Genomic DNA, 21,833 nt, shown 5'->3' on the forward strand with positions numbered 1-21,833 from the left:
ATAATTTTATTAAATAATTGTGTGCATTTATTACATTTATATATCTTTTTCAAAAATATTGTGTCACTATCATTGTGATTTAAATTAAGAACGCAACTAAAAATGAACATGCATAATGTAAATAGTTTTGTTTTTTAGGTCTTGAAGATAATATAAATAAAAAAAATATATATATATATATATATATATATATATATATATATATATATATATATATATTTGATAAAAAATGAACCATAACTAGAATATATAATATTTATCTTAAAATTCACTACTACTTAGTATATTATATGTTAAGAAAAATTGAATACTTAATAGGTAATGTTTTTGGAGTTAAGATTAAGTTTAGGACAACTCGTGTATAGATCTATTATTTATTTAAATACACATACTTTTTCAAAATTATTGTGGCACTATCATTGTGATTTAAATTAAGAACGCAACTAAAAGAACATAATGTAAAGATTTTTTTTTTTAGGTCTTGAAGATAATGTATATATATATATATATATATATATATATATATATATATATATATATATATATTTGATAAAAATTGAACCATAACTAGAATATATAATATTTATCTTAAAATCCACTACTACTTAGTATATTATGTGTTAGAAAAAATGAATACTTAATAGGTAATGTTTTTAGAGTTAAGACTTAAGATTAAGTTTAATACAACTCATGTATAGATCTGTTATTTATTTAAATACACATACTTTTTCAAAAATATATTTATATTATATAAACATACAAATTTTACTAGCTAGTTAGACAAAAAAAAATCAAATTAATTAAATTAAAATTATAAAACTAAAAAAGAGTTAAAATCAACTCAATCATATAAAGTCATAAATTAACTAGAAAAAGTAATTTAAAAATATTTAATTATAAAAATATAAAATATTAATATTATAGTACTTATTTCTAATTTTAAAAAACAACGAGTTAACAAAATCAAAAACTTTATAATTTGATAACAAATTAATAAATTAAGTAGAAACCTTTAAAGATTTTTTAATTAATTAATTAATATATTTATATATATATATATATATATATATATATATATATATATATATATATATATATATATATATATATATATATATATATATATATATATATATATATATATATATATATATATATATATATATATATATTAAAAGTGAGCATCATTTAACAAAAAATTTTTTCCAAATGTTGAGAATTTGGTCCTGATTTTACAGTATACAAACAAACCCTAAAGATTCAAAGATAATTTTGAACGTTTGGTTAAAATAATAATACAAACTTAATTTATTTATTGTATTCCTTTATTATTATAATTATTTGTTTTTTAAACCTTCTTAATTACTGCAGTTTATTAATCAATAGATTCTAATTTAATATAGAAGAGTTTATTATAATATATTTTATTATTAAAATATATATATCTGTTATAATTTACTTAATATTAATAATTAAATGTATAAATTTTATAATCTGTATTCAGTATTCAGTAAGAATTAAAGACTATTTTATTCATGATTAACTAAGATATAATAAACTATTTAAAATCACATTATTTATTGTTGTTATTAATAACTTAATTAAGCTATTATTATTAAGAATAACTGTTAATTTAATAAAATTAAAGGTTAAAAAGTTCAATAAAATTCTTATATAAGCTTGAGGGATGTTACAAGCTTATACCTCTGCCAATGTGCATTTTTTACCGTTGGTATATTATGCCAATCAAATTTTTATTTGTATTGTTGAAATAGTTATAAATTGATCATACCCTATATGTAAAAAGTGTGCAATAGAGATTTTTTGTTTTGTTTGATTGTTGCTGTTGATAAATTAAAAGCAATTTTCATAAATATTAATCAAAACATCGGAAACAATATAAAACTAATTATTTTCTACTTTTGATATACATGTATCCTTCCTCTTGGATATAAATAAGACCATTCCCTATCGAGTACCATAAAAAATTGGGTAGAACCAAGTCGGTTCGGGATAGGGTTAGTGTTTGGGGTTGATATTGAATCGAAAGTGAGTTTGTTTCATTTTTCATAAAACAAAATAAACAACAAAATTACGAGTCCCAAAAAGAGGAAAATAAGGATCCGTCAATCTTGAGATTAATCTATACTTGTCCTCAAATTAAAATGTCTCTATAACATTCCTTCATTAATTTGCAAACAATCCAGATCCTTTAATTTGCTAGTAGGAATATTAGTGAACCCTAGTCTTCAGATTATTAATTTCCGTCGCAATGTTTCATAAAATATATAGACACATTAAAGTCCAAAAAGCTAGGACCAAGATTGCAATCATCGAAGAGAAATTAATTACGTACTTACCTAGACATGAAGGATGAATCGCCCACCACAGATTTAAACAAGTGACGGGTCTATTAATACAGAGAGAATTAAATAAGGTAAGCTAGCAAGCGTTATTTAATATGGTAAGTCAAACTAATTAATTAAATGTAATGTTATCAAGCACATATATTATATATGAAATACATTAATTAATTTGACAAATGCAATGGAGTCAATTAATTAATAAAAAAGAATTAATTCATACCCCAACTCTTACAGCCATTTTCGTATTTAATTCGATATACAAATGTCAAAGTGCACAATTTCAAACAAAATATCAAATTAATTCTTGCACTTAATAATGCATGTTACATATTAGCAGCCTATCTAATCAAATCATTTGATGTTTTCTAATATATGTTTTTTTAATTATTATTTAGTTGGGTAGAACCACATTTTGACAATTAATATCTTAATTAATATTAGAGGTGATCAAGAGATGAATTAAAATCATATTTGTTAAATTATAATCAAAAAAATTTGGTTGTTTGAAATTAGTTTATATGTTTTATTTTTTACTATTTCAATCTTTGATACTAAAGTTGTATACTCAAATTATTTTAATTTTTAATTTGATTCAAATTAGTGTCAACTAACCCACCAATCAATGTAGCTTAGTGACAATAGTCGGCTTAAAAGATTAAAATGTTACGAGTTCAAGCGGGTCACATAGGGTGTCATGTTAGTTCTCCTTAATTTATAACAAAATAAAAAATAATAATGAGTCAAACTAATTTATTTTTTAAAATATTTTTTAATATTAAATAAAATAATATTTAAAATGTAAATTTATTTAAATTTAAATAATTTTGAGTGAATTTTTTATTTATATTAAAAAAATATAGTATAAACTTATTTTTTATAAAAAATAAAATAAAATTAAAAACAATATATGACTAGAATATAAAATTAGAGAGAAAAAATTATATTATATATAAATATTAATATATATAAATTAATCATGTAATAATTATAAATATGTAAGAAGTTAAATGAGTTCATTTTAATAATATACATGTTATATATATATATATAAAAAAAAAAGGTTCCAAAGGTTTTAATGAATTTGATTTTTAAATTATATTATTGTAGAGCAGCTTTAGAGCCCAAGGGACAAACCCATTCCTAATAGCCCAGTGGCTTAATATAAAAACATTTTTCTCTCATTTTTATCTTTTCATCTCCATTTACCTTTATGAACGAATATATGGAGGGGTTTGGTCGGCAGAAGTCCAATAAAAAAATTACAGTTAAAATGTGAAATTAGTTCTTAATTTTTTTAAAAATATCAATAGAATTCATTATTTTATTTATTTAATTATTAAAAAATGATAAAAGTTACTTTTATTTAACCGTTTTATTCAAAATTTTATCGTTTTTTACTTTAGCCCACTTTAAAAAAAAAAGTTAAGCCCATCCCACCACCAAATTCTGACTTTCCCCCACTGATTCACTTTTTTTTCTCTCAATTTATCATCCAAATAAAAAACTTAAAAAAAGTATAGCACAAGTTCATACAATTATTTACCATTTATCTATATAATATTTGGATTAAAAATCAACAACTTTTCAAGATTAGGATCAATATATCCTAATTCCTAACATGCGGTGCCTATTGTGTAGCATCTAACAGAAACACAGTAGAAAGTTCTTAAACCCATAACCCATAACCCATAACCCACGACCGGCCCAGGACCAGGCCCAACCCACTTTGGGACGACAACCCGTGGACGTCAAATATACCAATCCAACTCGACAGCGTTAACGGGGAAGTAACGGCATCGTCAAATCCCTCCAGCTCCGGTTATCATTTTCATATTTTTTTACTCGTCTTGAACCAAACTCTCTCTCCTCCTCTTGCGTCCACATCCCACCGCCGGTATACTCTCCGGCGGATTACCCGCTTCGAGAGGGAAATTCAGAATGGCCTTCTGGCCACGCAGCTTGAAAGCCGCACGATCGTATGCCTTGGCTGCTTCAACGGCGGTGTCAAATGTTCCAAGCCATACCCGGGAACCCCTTCGGGTCGGGTCCCTTATCTCCGCCGCGAATTTCCCCCACGGCCTCTGTCTCACTCCCCTGTAACGCCTTCTGTCTACGGCAGCAGCCGGAATCGATAACCTACTAATCGGCGTGGGAATAGATATATCGTGAGAAGGGTGGCTGGTAGTAGGTTTCGCCTCAAATTCAAATGGGTCGAAATCGTTTTCTTTTTTGAGTGATTTGTTGTTGGAGAAATCAAGATTCCACCTTGAAGATGAAGATAGATCAGAAGATTTAAGGGGGCTTGTCGGAGAGTAAGCGAGGTAATTTTCCGCAAAGGCAAAGTCATCAAGGAGGAGATGCTGACGTATGAGTTCAAGAGCAGAGAATTCATCATCCGGTGACGACGAAGCCATGAGATATATATATGTGAAAAGGTGGAATGTTTTTAGTAGCGATTGTCGATTGAGAGAAGAAAAGCTAACAGATTGAAAATGGGGGATCTGATGGAGGCGGAAGAATGTATTTATCCAAACTCAGAAGAGAGAGAAATCAAGTTTTAAATGGGGATTGAAATTGCTGGGTGTGTCCATAAAAGAACAGTTGTGAATGATGACAATTATTGATATATCAAGAAAAATACAAATCTTTTGAAAATATTTTGTTTTTTATCTTTGAATTTTATTTTATTTTTAAAGAATTTTATCTAAAAACTATCTATCATTTCAACTATTAAAATATCAAAAATATCTTTTATTATTTTAAATTAATTTATCATTCAAGAGAGAAAAAAAATAAAAAATACGGTGGTCTTTAATTAAAAAAAAAATAATTTTTTTTAATCAAACAGAAAATCTTTGATCAGATCGAGGTGGAAGTTAACCAAAAAAATTGTTGATAAATTTATATATATATATATATATATATATATATATTTATATATATAATTATGTTTTATTTTATAATATTAATTTATCTAATAAATATATTTTTTTGACAAATTAAATATTTTCAAAAAAATACTTGTATTGCCTTATATAAAAGTTATCTATCAACAAGGAGTGTGACGGTATCTTTTATGATTCCTATTTCAAGTAAAGATATTTCACTTTATATTGTGCTCATTTTTTCTTTTTTTTCTTCTATACATATATTTACATAAAACCTTGATATTCAGTAAAAGAATCAAACTTAATTGAATGTAGATTGACTACCAATATAATGATGAGAAAAAATGAGGTGAATATATAAAACTAGAATCGCCTAGTGATATATCCAAACTAAAAGTGAACTTATTATCAATGTTCTATTCTATTTTGGATATGTTTTTATTATCATTATTGTCTTGTTTAACTTTGAAGAATATCTACTTGGACATTGTTTATATCATAATCTTTAAAAAAGAATTATAATAAAATTAATATTTTTATATAACATATAATTTAATATGTTAAAAAATTATATTTAAAACTTCTATAAAATATAAAAATTAAATAATTACTTAGTTCGGAGGCTCTTGGACAGAGCTAAAGGTTACTGTGCATATTTGTAAAAAAATATTATTTAGAATAAAATGTTAATAAATATCACAGTTTAGAGTTTAGACTGAACAAATATTTTTTTAATAAATTATTAAAATAATTTATTGTTATTTATTCTTATCTGATAAAATTAAGCGTGGTCCAAAAGAGGTCGGTATCATCCTTCAATTTAATCATATCCATATTTCATTATTGACTAATTTACAATTTAAATTAAATAAATAAATCAATCAATCGAATAGTCTAATGAATAATGACAAGAGTAGCACACTAGGGCAGCCACTCCTACAACCCCAGTCGAAAAATTAATTTACTGTAAAAAAAAAAAAATTATCAGGTAAAAAGTTAGAGATAGAAAGTCATATAATTTTTTTTTTTCACGTGACTCCTAGATTGGATTAGCCGTGGAGTAGTTGCCCCAGCGTCGCTCTCTATCATTACTCTTAGAAAAATATTTCTAATATAATCGAGAGGCATGAGGTTCAATTATTTTCATCTCAATTTTTTTAATGCACGCGCTTAATAGGAGACGCAACTCTAAAATAAATCAAACTTTACACGAGAGTTGTTGTAAAGCAGCTCTAAAGTAAAGCAAATTTTACACGAGAATTGTTTTACAACAACTCTAAAGTAAAGCAAGTCTTACACGGAACAAATAATACGTTTCTGTTTATCCTCAATTCAGTTTAAATGACATTATATTTTAGTTGAAAACATATTATAGTTCAGTTTAAATAACATTACAGTTCAGTTTATAAGACAAAACATTTTAGTTTAAATAACATCACAATTCACATATTGAATATTGAGTTTCTCTATCTTATTTGCAGTTTATAAGACAATACATTTTAACTCAAATGGTAGAGCACTTGCTTTACATTTGAAATGTATGAAGTATAATTCTCTACATCTCCAATTTTTGTAATGCACGCGTTTTGTAGACACAACTCTCGTGTAAAGTAAGCATTAGTTTATAGCTGCTATACAACAACTCTAAAATAAAGCAAACCTTACACGAGAGTTGTTGTAAAGCAGCTCTAAAGTAAAGCAAGCCTTACACGAGAACTGCTTTACAACAACTCTAAAGTAAATCAAGTCTTACACGGAACCAAAGTTTAAGCAATTTTACAATGTTTTACATCAATAATCCACTTGTTTCTGCTCATCTTTAGTTCAATTTAAATGACATTACATTTTAGTTGAAAACATATTACAGTTCAGTTTATATAACATTACAATTCAGTTTAAAACACCTTACAGTTCAGTTCAGTTCAGTTTAGTTTAGTTTAGTTTATAAGTCAATATATTTTAGTTTAAATAACATTACAGTTCACGTATTGAGTATTGAGCTTCTCTATCTTGTCCACAATAGACTTCTTTGAGGTCATCTTCTTCGCAGTCGTCTTCTTTGCGGTCGTCTTTTTCGCGGTGGTCTTCTTCGAGATCGTCTTCTTTACTGTCGTCTTCTTCGAGGTTGTCGTCGGCTTTGATTTGAATTTTTCGAGAAATCTAAGCTATGATATTTGAATTATTATTCGATTGAAAAATGTTATGATTTGATCATAGCCAAGACTATGATTTAATCAATAGTGAAAAAAACAAGCGTTAATTTATTTTCTCTTTAAGTTTTTTAATTTTTTATTATAATATAATATTTAAGTGTTAAAATTTTGATTTGTTTTGGTATGCATTTTGCCTACTTATTTATTTACAAAGTAACCTTCCTTTTTTTATGTCTCAAGTTTCAACCAACCAAGTTAAACAAACCTTAACTTTAGGCACTATGTACCTTTAAATAAATATACAATTAATTATAAAGGTACAATAAGATGTCGATAGATAGGCACTCAATTTTGACAGTTTCAATTTATAAATTAAAAAAAAATATTTAAATTTAAAATAATTAAAATAAATGCGAAGAATAATTAAATAATTAATTGAGAAATATTGTATTCATTAATCTCAAATTAATTAAGAAAAATGTTGCATTCATTCATCCCAAACTAATTAAAATAAAAGCCAAAATTAAATTAAATAATTGATAAAAAAAAGATATTATATTAATTAATTTCCGATGAATTAAAATAAAGGACAAAATTAAATTAAATAATTAATTGAAAAAGATATATGATAAATAAAAATAGTTAATTAAGTAACAGTATTAATTAACTATTTAAATAAGAACTTAATTGTGTCAAAATAATCATGTGCAGATTAAACTAAAAAGATGACCGATATTCAAATTGAAGTCGGTTTTGTCAAATATCGGTAGGGATGGCAACGGGTACCCTACCCGACGGGTAGTGAAGTACTCATCCCCGAACCCGATTTCATTTCACTACCCGACCCCGAACCCGACGGGTATCTCTACTTCTATACCCATCCCCGATTCGTCGGGTACCCGATCCCCGACGGGTACCCTATTACCCGATTAAATTACTTATAAGATTATAAAGATTGAAGAAAAAGAAACACAACTTTAATAAATAATTTTAACATTAGTAATATCAAAATATTAAAAATAAAAATAAAAGTATTACTTACCTACCTCAGCATTTTTGTAAATCTTGAAGAAGATAAATTAGAGTGGAGAAAAAGTAGAATGAGCATTAAAATAAAATTAGAGATTGAATCTGAAGAATTATGAGAGAGAGTAATATTTTGCTATTAAAATAAAAATTGAAGTTATGTAGAGAAATATTTTTTTGGGAATATAAAATAATTAAAGTTGAAGTGTAGTGTATTTATGACTATGTTTGGAATGAAGTGTGGATAAGATCAAATTAAATGATGTATATTTATGATACTGATGAAGCATTTTTGAAAAGTCACACATTAAACTTTAATAAAAAAAATCAATAATATTAATATAACCGGGTATCGGGTATCGGGTTTGGGTTTCGCACACTCCCCATTCCCGACCTCGTACCCGACCGGGTACCTTCTCCCTCTCCCCATGCCCAATCCCGACCCCGAACCCGATTTAAAATACCCGAACCCGACTATCGGGTACCCACGGGTATTAGGCATACGGGTACCCATTGCCATCTCTAAATATCGGCATCTTATGAATAAGCACTTTGAGAAAATTGGTTATTAAACATATCGGCATTTTACAATAAAAGAAGCCAACACTTTAGTTATCGGTCTTATCTCAAGAAGCGAAATCGATATTTTATACATATCGATTGTCTGCAAATCAGTCTTTTGCAAAAACATGTAACCGACACTTTAAACATATCGGTACTTTAGATATTGGTTATTTGAGAAGAAGCGGAATCAGTATTATGTGATATCGGTTTTATGAAGCGTAATCGGCTTTATATACATATCGTTATTATGTGATATCGGTTTTATGAAGCGTAATCGGCTTTATGTACATATTGGTATTATGTGATATCGGTTTTATGAAGCGGAATCGGCTTTATGTACATATCGATATTATGTGATATCGGTTTTATGAAGCGTAATCGGATTTATGTACATATCGGTATTATGTGATATCGGTTTTATGAAGCGGAATCGGCTTTCTATACATATCGGTTTTATGAAGTGAAGCGGAATTGGCATTTCAGACATATCGGTTATTTGCATATCGGTATTGTAAAAGTGCGTCTGGCTTTTTGGAGATCGGCTTTTTACAAAGCGCTTCCGGTATTTTGGAGATCGGTACTATGTAAAAGAGCCTCTGGCTTTCTGCATATCGGCAATATATGAAGCGCCTCCGGCATTTCACAATTCCCATACTTAATCAACATATGGAATATATATATGGACATTTCCGGAAAACTCAGACATCAGCCTTACACTTCCCAAATGATTGTTTCCATTTAAGTGTAAAGACTAATGAAAATCTTCCTGTAGTAGCAGAACTATTATCAGAGACAAATCAAACAGTTTGAGATATACATTCCTTGGAGATTGAAATCACATTAATAAAAATTTGGCTTACTATCATTCAAGTACAGACAAGATCAAAGAATATCTCATTCGATGTACAATTCTGGACCTCAACCAATCAAGATCAAGATAAATGTTCTATGAAGCAGATATAGCCGTTAAGTAGCAAATATATCTGTTGATATTTTGCCTACTTAAGAAGACAAAGGTCAACCGAATTAACACACCTTTGAGAATCGCTCTAACCTTTTCAACAATCTTGAGAGACAATACTTTGCATCCAATTACGAACATTAAGTTATCAACTCTTTCAAGCTCTCAAAGTTTCACAAGGCATTCAAGCGTGTTAAAGTTCCAAAGTTGTATTACAATACTAGTTATTCCGTGTGAGTGGTGAGGATTGTAAGTTGACAGAATTTGTTTTTGTTCAATAGAGTGAGTGTATTGGAAAGTAAAAATAGACAGTAACCAAGCCTTGGTTGTTCGACTGAATTTGCATACGTGTTATAAACAAACTGAATATTCTAGTGAATATCCTTCTCAAAGGTTTGAGAAGAAGGGTGACGTAGGAACTTATACTCTGAACATCCATAAATTATGTCTCATGTGTTGTGTGTTCTTCCTCATCTTATCATTCCTATTGATCATCTATTGCTTCAAGTCGAAACAAACAGTTCCGCACTTGACTTTGTCAAGAGTTTGTGACAATTTGCGTAGAGTAGAAACAGAGCCGTCTCGTTAGGGGTGAGCAAACGGGTAAACCCAACCCGTATTACCCAACCCATAATTCAACCCATATTATTTACTAATATGGGTTGGGTATGGGTTGGGTTGAGTATGGGTTGGGTAACCCAAATTATTTTATTTTTATTTTTTTATTTAACATTTATTTGATTCATTTAACACATTTTTATTCGTTTAACACGTTTTCACGTTTTTGACATTTTTAATACGTTTTTCACACGTTTAACACGTTTTTGACACGTTTAACACGTTTTTGACACGTTTAACACGTTTTTCATGTTTTTGGCATGTTTAACACATTTGACACGTTTTTCCACGTTTTCGACATGTTTAACACATTTTGACACATTTTGGCACGTTTAACACGTTTTAACACGTTTAACACGTTTTGACACATTTACATATCTTTCACATTTTTGACACGTTTCACACGTTTTCACATTTTTGGCACGTTTCACACGTTTTCCACGTTTTTAACACGTTTTGACACGTTTAACACGTTTTCGACACGTTTAACACGTTTAACACGTTTTCGACACGTTTAATACGTTTTTGGCACGTTTCACACGTTTCACACGTTTTCACATTTTTGGCACGTTTGACACGTTTAACACGTTTTCCACGTTTTGAGACGTTTAACACGTTTTTGACACGTTTTCGACACGCTTAATACGTTTTCGACACGTTTAATACGTTTTTCACACATTCAACACGTTGGACACTATTTTCATGTTTTGACATGTTTAACACGTTTTTAACACGTTTGACACATTTTTCACGATTACGACACATTTAACACATTTTGACACATTTTTCACGTTTTGACATGTTTAACACGTTTTGACATGTTTAACATGTTTTTCACGTTTTTCACATTATTAACACGTTTAACACGTTTGTAACATGTTTAACACGTTTGTAACATGTTTAACATGTTTTTACACGTTTTTCACGTTTTTGGCACGTTTGACACGTTTTGACACATATTCCACGTTTTTGGCACGTTTAACACGTTTTCCTCGTTTTGGCACATTTTGATACGTTTAACACGTTTTTGACACGTTTAACATGTTTTTCACATTTTTGACACGTTTAATGTCAAACGTGTTAAACGTGTTAAACGTGACAAAACGTGTTAAACGTGACAAAACGTGTTAAACGTGACAAAACGTGTTAAAACTTATCAAAACGTGTTAACGTGCAAAAAAATATGTTAAACATGTCAAAAATATGTTAAATGTGTAAAACGTGTTAAAATGTCAAAAACGTGTTAAACGTGCCAAAAACGTGTTAAACGTGCCAAAAACGTGAAAATCGTGTTAAACTTATCAAAAACGTGTTAAATATGTTTAAAACGTGTTAAACGTGCTAAAAACGTGAAAATCGTGTTAAACTTATCAAAAACGTGTTAACGTGTTAAATATGTTAAAAACGTGTTAAACGTGCCAAAAACGTGAAAATCGTGTTAAACTTATCAAAAACGTGTTAACGTGTTAAATATGTTAAAAACGTGTTAAACGTGTCAAAATCGTAAAAAACGTGTTAAACTTGTCAAAAACGCGTTAAATGTATTAAACATGTCAAAAACGTGTTTAACGTAAAAAAACGTGTTATTAGTGTGAAAATGTGTTAAACATGTCAAAATCGTGTTATACGTGTCAAAAACGTGAAAACGTGTTAAACGTGTCAAAAACGTGAAAACGTGTCAAAAAAGTGAAAACGAGTGAAAAACGTGTTAAACGTATGAAAAATGTGTTAAATATGTCAAAAACGTGTTCGACTTAAAGTTGGAAGATGATTAGTTAATATTGGATTAATAATAGAGAATTAAACTAAATTTATATAATTTGGGTAATTTGGGTAACCCTAACCCAACCCAAATTAAACTCAACCCATACTCAACCCAACCCATATTCAACCCAACCCATATTAACCAACCCAAATTAATATTTTGGGTTTGGGTTAGGGTTGGGTTTGGGTAAACCCATATTATGCTCACCCCTACGTCTCGTTCATTTTTGGGGCCCTGGGCGATCTAAGATTTGGGGCCTAAATTTTGATCAAATGTTTCCTGCTTCAATCTAATTAAACTTTGAGTCTTTGTTGAGAGAAGGATTTCAAAGATCTAATTAAACTTTTGAGTCACTATTGAGAGAAGGATTTTAGAGAGCGAGTAGAAAGAAACATAAAACCTAATTTTTTTTTATAGTACTGCATAAAAAAAAATTGGACCTTTTTAATTTTGGGGCCCTGGGCGGTGGCCCATCTTGCCCACCCTTATAGTCGGCCTTGAGTAGAAACAAGATAACTAACCTCTAACATGGTTGTTATCAAACGGTGTATGTGTAAGCGTTCAACTTTGTGAGACCCCGTCTCCATTGGTGATCCCGATCCTAACACTGTATTCATTCCTACCAAATAAAAACCTAAAATACATAAAATAATAATAATAAAATATTTTATTAATTTTATTAAATATTTTATTTATTTTATAAATTAAAATAAACTAAAAAAGACAAAGAAAATATCAAATTAAAAAATTCTTTAAGGTTTAAAACAAATTGTAATTCAGTTGAAATCAACAAGAAATGCTAACAGACCAGACAAAAAAATCAAATAATCATTCAACCGATGCCAGCCCACAGCGTTGCCCACTACAAAGGAAGCAGCATGCTTTCGTGTCTCAGCAAATCAACAGATGACAAACACACAGAACGCCTATCGCTAACGGACCTTTACGTAATTCCTTGAGGATGCGCGTTCGCGGCTAGAGGTCGTCTTCATCCTTGCATCACGTAGATCAGAATAACTGTGAAGTTTGATTTTCCAAAAAAAAAAAACTTCACCAACACTTGACCAAATGATGGATTTTAAAAAATCAAATGATCGCCTTGGTGATCATTCCACCTATAAGTCTAGCTCGAATAATGACATAAACAGATAAAAAAAAGTCTAACAAAACAAAACTCAATAATGATTTCTGTCTAAATTCATCCCACTTGAACTTCAAACTGACTTACAAGACCTATTGTAATCTCCGAAAAACCCTTTTCCCGAAAATGTTCGAGGTTCAAGAAGTTTTAACATCAGTTTGTGTATTAGAATTTTTTTTAACAAAAATATTATTTTAAAAAATTTTAAGCAAATCCTGACATCTTGAAACTAATTATAAAAATAATTAATTTGGGTTCAAGTTTAAATAATTTTTAGATTTGAAATAATCAAATTAATTTAATTTTTGTAAATCAGTATTTAAATTAATTAAAAAATAATTAATTTAAAAGATTAATTATTTGAAACAAAGTTGCCAATTAATTTTTTTGTTTTAAAATCAATAAAAAAGTATACGTGTACAAACATATTTTTAACTAGAGTTTCGTTTGGTTCGTAGTTTGGTAATACTCGAGAAAGAGTTTTCGCGCTTCATCCTCTATACCCGCTTTGAAAACGGTCTCTACTTTATAAAATTTTGACTTTTGAAAATTGATTGTATAACGTTTTATTTTAACAAATTATTATTTTATTCATATACATATACAGGTTTTTGTGTATTTAAAATTGTTAGAACAATATTTAATTGTTGGTATATGTTGCTGATGATGGTGACTAGGGAGGAAAATACTCGAAGAACATCAATATTTAAAGGTATTATGGTTTTAAAATAAATCTCGAACAAGCCCTTATAAAAATATTTTTCGTAGAAATATCCCAAAAATATTTTGAAATTATTTTCTATTTTTTGGGGGATTTTAATAAAATGGTTTGAAGTTCCAAAATTATAAAAATAATTTCGGAAAATGAAAAGTGCAACCAAATAGGCCCTAGGACCGGTGTCATCGGTCCTAGGTGCATTTTTATCGGTCAGTGATTAAGACCCTCCTAGGCGGAAGTCCCTCGGTCGGGGTTCGGAGATCCTCGGTCGGGGTGTTGAAGTCCCTCGGTCGAGTGTGGAAACTACCGGTCTTAGGTTAGCATAGAGCTAACTTCATCGATCTCAAGTTCGGGAGTTCTCGATTAGGTGCGAGACTCCTCGGTCCTAAGTTCGACCCAGTGCGCTCCTAGACCGCGTCCCTTGAACCATCTACTCGCCTGACACCTGGTCCAATAGGCTTAAGCCTTACTTGCTTGTTTCTAGCTTTTGAAATTTTAATGTATTTTAACATTGTGAAGCCCAAAATTATTTTTAAAATTTGAAAATAATTTTAATACTTTTAGAATATTTTAGTAAAAAAATATTTTATTAAAGGCCGGTTTGAATTTATTTTAAATTTCTAACATTTCTAATTGATATTCTCAGATATCGTTTTTTATAATTTTCGACACCAATCGCATTTATCAAACTATTTATGTTTATTTAATATTTTAAAATACTAAATTCGGATATATGCCTAAATCATGAAAAAATAAATAAAAAATGTAAGGATTATTTTTTCTAAAAAGCTAAAATTTTAAAAATTATCGACTTTTTTAACGGGTACAGAAGATATAGCGCAAGAGCCATTTCCCGATTATTACTTAACATCGAATTTAACAATAATTTCTAATAAAATTACGTTTTTACACTCCTGAAATCTTTATTAAGTGACGGCTATTTAAAATAAAAATGTTAACTATTAAATTATTTTAATTTATTTTAATCATTTTAGGTGGGACATCATTTAATTCTCATAATGGGAACGAGGTAAGTTATAAATTTTAATAATCAGTTTAAAATTAATTAACAACAGATCCCAGTGGTTCGGGAGCTTACACAATTTCCTATTAATATAACTAGAATTAGAATGAATTTCGTAAAAATATAAACAAAATATTATTTATATATAAATATTTTAAATAAAAATAACATTTGAATTGGTTTTAATTTATAAAATTAAATTTAAATTTAATGATTATTTATATTTTTAAATTCATTAAATATATAAAATTTAAAAAATATCTAAAATTTAATTTTAACAAATATTTTTTAATTTTTCTTTAATTTTAATTTTTTTAATTAATAATATATATATATATATATATATTATATATATATATATATTATTCTTTTCAAACTTTCGATAAATTCTAAAATATTATTTCAAATATATAATATTTTATTTTGTATTTGTAATAATAATAATAATAAAATTTGATCACTTTAAAAACTTAACCTATTTAGTTAAATATTTTTTAAAATATATATATATATATATATATAGGAATATTATAAATTAAAATAACAAACATTTATTATATTTTATAAATTTTTGTATACATATATAATTAATAATTTTAATATTACAAAATATATTAATAAAATATCTTGCATCCATATATATTAATGAAACATTAATATCTCTAACTATTCTCAATTTTACACTTTTCGGCATGAACTTATACTCTGAATCACCCTCCTTAGACGAACCTTTAGATTTTCTCAACAATGTTTGCTTTACTCAACCCTCCGTGGAAGAACCCTTAATTTTTCTCACCAATTTTGCTTTACTCAACCCAACATTCTCGTTTTCGCTTCATTTACCAATGTTCGCGCACCCATATATAATAATTAATTTTAGAGGGATTCGAACCATGATCTTAAATATATGAAATGTTATACTTTAACCGCTAGACCACTTATAATTGTTAAAATAATTTTATAATTTTGTGTATATGACACATTGAGACATATTTTAAAAGTAATGTAATTTTTTGTTGTTGAATTTATTTTATTTTTTATGTTTTTCATGTGCATCTCAACATTCGATACATATAGCATTTTTATTTTTATTTTTAACCGTTTCAAGTTTATGGGCGGATTAACCAACGATCCGACCCATGTATTCATTTACTCTCACATATATATCTAAATTAACCACAACTCTAACCCGGAAAATTCAAATTAAGTATTATTATTAATATTATTATATATAATATAGATTATATATATTGTTATGAATGTTGCGCGTTCATCAAATTTTGTGTATAATTTAAAATAAAAGTCTTATTAGCTTAATTGGTTAAAGATTTGTACTTGTTTTTGTTAGTTTATAAGTTTGAAACATACATATATCAATTTTGATTTTGATTTTAACCGTTTCAAGTTTATGAGTGAGTCAATCCGCGATCCGACCTAAGTATATATTTACTCTCACATATATATCCAAATTAATCACCGCTCTCGACATGAGAAATTCAAATTAAGCATTATTATTATTATTATATTGTCCTATAATCTTTTGACCTTTATTGCTTGAATTCAATGTAACAAATCCTATCTATTAAATATTAAAATTTATTATATTATAATATTAAAATTATGAGAAATGATTAGATGAGGGAATTTGGTGAGGGAATTTGGTGAGGGAATGACGTGTCATAATCTTATTCGATGAAAAAATCAAATAATTTCTCTCTTTTCTCTCTTTCCTCCCACTTTTACATTTTCCAACCAATGAATGTGATGCCACGTCATTCCCTCACCAAATTCCCTCACCAAATTCCCTCACTCTATCACTCCTCTAAAATTATATATAAATATATATAATTAAAAAAAAAAATGATATGATTTATCATATAATTTATTATTTATTATTTATTATTATTATGTCATCCTCTTTGTGTATTTTGTATTCAAATAATGATTTTTTCTTTTTAAAATTTATTTTTATTACTTTTATATTTGTATTACGGAATCAAATTAATATTTATTTTTGAATTTTTTTTATGTTTTTTGAATTGTAATATAAGTGGATTTAAAATAATAATAATGAAAAACTTCGCTCGTGCTTGTTGAATGGTGCACAAGTTGAAGTTGATCCAGGTGGGAATTGGAATAGATTATTCATCAAATGAAATTGGCCATGTCGATTCAACCTTCTAATAATTAAAAAATTAGAACTTATAAATAATGTATGATAATCATAAAATTATTATTAAAAAAATATAAAAAATTAGCTTAATCTTTCAATCATATTTTTATTTTTATTTTAAGTGTTATAAATGAAAATAAAAAAGAGTAAGTGTTTCTAATATTTCATTGAGAATATCTAAATGAACTAAAAAGTCTGACTATGAACTCACAATTCTCTATCATTTAATTATGCTTGTCTTTTGCTTTCTAATTTGGTTTTGTAAATTTTTTTTTTCAATTTGGTCTAGTTGTAAATTAGGATTGGATTTTTTTAACTGATTATTTATAAAAATAATGATTCGTGGGATTTTGAGAAAGTGAATTTTTTTAATTAAATTTTTTAAATGGTAATAATTTAAAATATATGATATTTTAGTTAATTCAGTAAAAAGAGAAGTCTTTCCTCCATAGGCTCGGTCAGGAAAGGGCCTTCTTCGTCTAATTCAAACTGAATAATGCATTAAACAATACTTTCTAATTGAAATAAATCAAAATATCTGTTTTTTCATATTTACTAATGTGAAGACTCTTGTATTCTTACAATTAAAATATTTTGCTATAACCGACTAATTGGATAATTATATAATTAAGTGTTAAAATTTTTATTTAATAAATTAAATGTTTTATGTTCAATTTTATTAAGAATTTTTTTTATGTAAGGTCTTGCTACGGTTAAAATATAATCATCACCGAATATATTTGAGTAAAAAGGATAATATGAGAATATGCTGAAATATTATCCATTCCAAATGAATTTATTAGGTTGATGAGATGGATATTATACGGATATACATTACTTTCTGTTTGCCCACGGATGAGATAAGAATATTATTTTTTTTAACATTTTTTTTATTAAATTGCAGCTCTTTCAAAATCAAGATTACTTATGATGAGGTTAAGAGTAGGATAAGAATAGCCATAACTTTTGCCCAAATAAAAAATGAAAAATCGTTTGCCTTTATAAGAACATGTTACTAGTTTGACTTTGACATATGAAAAAGAACTTACTCCATTCAAAGATGTGATCAATTCAGACTATGCTTAATTAGTTAATTAATTTGAACATTTCACCCAAAAGTACCACTTGACAATTAATTAATCAACTTAATCACTAGTTGTATATCTAATTATTGAAGAAAATCTGTGAACATTATATCAAAGCGGCGCCATTAATACCATCACATTCACATACATGATTTTCCTTTTGTCAATTTCTTTTCTTCTTTTGTAACAAGGGCCCATCACTAGTAAGTTAAAAAGATAGAGCACAATAAATTATGACACTGTTTTTTTCAATAATTTTCAATCGTTTCAATAAGACTTTTCATTTAGAAAAATAAAATAAATAAAATACTTTTCAGATTAGTAATAGTTATTATTTAAGAGAGTAGACTTTATTAGTTGAAGAATATTTAACGTATATAAAATATTTTCCAAATAAATAAAATATTATTTGGACCACAGATATCCTGGTAAACAATGCACCAACCTCCACTAAGCGAAGTGCAAATTGATTTCTATGAAGTGGGGACTGGTGTGTAGCTATGGAGAATTAATATTTAATTAAAAGCATATATATACATTAAAATTGTGCTACCACTTGTAAATTGTCATTTTGTAAGGGACATTTTTTACACTAAACATAACAAAAATAAATAATAATATAAATCCTAAAAGGATAAACATCAAAGGATGCTTCCAATCAACTGCAAGTTATGGAGATCTCTATCACCTTTAAATATGTGACCACTATATTTGGATTTTAAGGGGTTGTTTGAATTATTAAAATTTATTGAATTTAAAGTATTGTTTTATTTGAGTAACATTTAATTCACTTAATAACAATTCTGGTAGGACTCAAACCTAATATATCCTCATGTAACCTTAAACCAAAATTATTCTATTTTCGTGGTCAGTCCAATCTATCAAAAGGGAGTGAATTTTAATTAGTGGGTTAAGTGACCTTTTTTTTTTAATAATCAAAAACATTAGTTGAAACTTATAATCTTATATAAATAAATTTATGTTCAATCATGGTATTAAATGAGTTTTAAAATTATTTAATAAATTATGATATGGTTCACAAATTCAATACTTTGTATAAACTTGTACTATGCATTTACGTGAAATTTTTTTGTTTATTTATATTCGTTATTATAAATAAATAAATGCTACAATTATTTTGACTCAAGTTGAGTCTATAACAGAGACTATGGAATGGGGTGGTCCAACAATTAAGTTATTTTATGATGTCCTTGAATTTCTTAGAGCTTGTTTAGTTGGAGGTTATTTTAAAAATTTAGAGGGAGAAAAAAATAATTATTTGTGATAATTTTGAGAAAGTAATGATTATTTTTGGTGAAAAGACTTAAAGAGTATTAATATATATAAATAAAATAAAAAATAATAATTTAAAATAGAAAGTATTTTAATATTTTGGTTAATGATTTGAGGGATATGTTAAATAAAAAAGGCGAAAGTAATATTTGATTTTGTATGAATTTTTTTAAAAACCATAACGAAGTCTAAGCTTTAGACATCTCAAATAACAAAATATTCTCTGCCGACTCTGTCCTTATTAATTTATTAATAATTGTCATAACCAAAAATAAATAAAATAAGAAAGTTTGTCTCGATTTCATCGTCAAGCCATATTTTAGCCTCTTTAGTGATAAGATCAAAATTAATGAATTTAATATAATAAAGTATTTTTTTATACAATATGCTTCTAAATATAAAAAGCAAATTACTTGCCACAATCATCTCAATTATTAGATTTAACTCTTAAAAAACACTTAATTTTGAAGTAAAGAGTAATAAATACTTGATAAAATAACATGCTAACCTTCTCTAAACAATTATTAATCAAATTAGTTACTTTTGATTGTCATTACTTAAAAAAAACTATAAAGTCTCACTAATATTCTTTTAATTGTCTTTAATCAAATTAGTTACTTTTGATTGTCATTACTTAAAAAAAACTATAAAGTCTCACTAATATTCTTTTAATTAAGACATCACATCCAACTAAGATAAGAGTAGTTGATATATGGTTTAATCAGGCTCTCAAAAGGTCCGTACTGTCCAATTTAGGTGCCGAAATTTCTGAATGAATTAATGGACCAGGAATAATCCTAATAAAACTAAGACGGTTTTCTTTTTTAGTTTTTAAAAAAATTTAACTAAAATTAATTTTTAATTAATAATTTCTTAATAATTATATCACTTATTTTATTAATTAAAATATTAAAATAATATATATTTTAAATTATTAATTTTTATTTTATTTATATATATCAATACCTTTTAAATTTTTTTATCAAAAATAATCATCATTTTCTTAAAATCATCACCAATAATTATTTTTTTCTCCTTTTAAGTTTTTTAAAAAACTAATTCAAATAAGACCTAAGTAGTTTTTTTTAAAAAAAAATAAATGATTATTGTCATCAAATATTAAATCACAAATCATGATATGATAAGACACTCAACAATCTATTGTTTTGTAAGTTAAATGGCAATAATTTGTTATATTGAAATATAAGATTTAATTTTGAAATAATGTTAATTATAAATTTTGAGATATATAAATTAGAGTTAGAACGTGTTTGAAATAAAAATTAGGTAGTCTTAAGAAAATAAAGAAAAATTTATGCATAAAACAAGTATATTGTTTTTATTTTTGTTAAGAAAAAAAAATTAAAAAAACAAATAAGGAATGAAATTGAAAATTTTATAAAATTAAGGGCATATTTTACTTTTAAAAAAATAATATTTTATACAAAACTTTTCCGTGTATGTATTTGTGCCTACCCTATCATTCATTTCAAACACCAAAACACAAAATAAACATTATATCAAATATAGTTAAGAGTTTTATTTATTATATTTATTTATTTCATTTTGGGTCAGATATTTAACCCTTTTTAAACTAATTATTTTATTATAAATCTCAAGATTTTTAAAACTATAAATTAGAACGTCTAAAATACAGTGTCTACCAAAGTAACAATTTTCAATATTTTAGTTATTAATTTACATGATGATATTAATAAATTGATTGTAATACTATTTTAATTAATAATTGAAAATTGTTTTTTTTAATCTGAAAATGAATAAATTGTTTAAAATAAATCATCCATATAAAACAAACTAATGCAATTTGCTTACTCCATTATATGACGTGAGCAACCAAATAAATTAGAGAGTAATAAATATTAGAATTATGTAATTAGGCACGTGATTGAAAAATAGGGTCCCTACTGACTTTTGCCACTTGCGTCTGCACACTCAGAAGTTTCACAGAAACTCATCTCTTTAGAAATCTCCCCAATTCATTGAACCTTCTTCTCTCTCTTTCCACTATAAATTCTTCCTCTTTCCCATCGTCACCCC

At 26.9% G+C, this 21,833-nt stretch overlaps 1 protein-coding gene across 1 annotated transcript; it reads right to left on the reverse strand.

Annotated features, from left to right (window-relative positions):
• Positions 1–3,886: 3,886 nt before the first annotated feature.
• On the reverse strand, positions 3,887–4,926 carry LOC124926677 (ethylene-responsive transcription factor 5-like). Its single transcript, XM_047466953.1, has one exon. It carries the CDS (start codon positions 4,778–4,780, stop codon positions 4,205–4,207), a length of 576 nt encoding a protein of 191 aa, XP_047322909.1. The 5' UTR covers positions 4,781–4,926; the 3' UTR covers positions 3,887–4,204.
• Positions 4,927–21,833: the final 16,907 nt, after the last annotated feature.

The sequence above is a fragment of the Impatiens glandulifera genome, chromosome 2 (assembly GCF_907164915.1).
Source record: "Impatiens glandulifera chromosome 2, dImpGla2.1, whole genome shotgun sequence".
In the NCBI taxonomy this organism is placed as follows: domain Eukaryota; kingdom Viridiplantae; phylum Streptophyta; class Magnoliopsida; order Ericales; family Balsaminaceae; genus Impatiens; species Impatiens glandulifera.

Coding starts and splice junctions, on each gene's coding strand:
- LOC124926677 (XM_047466953.1), bottom strand. CDS start 4,780: ATGGCTTCGTCGTCACCGGATGATGAATTCTCTGCTCTTGAACTCATA.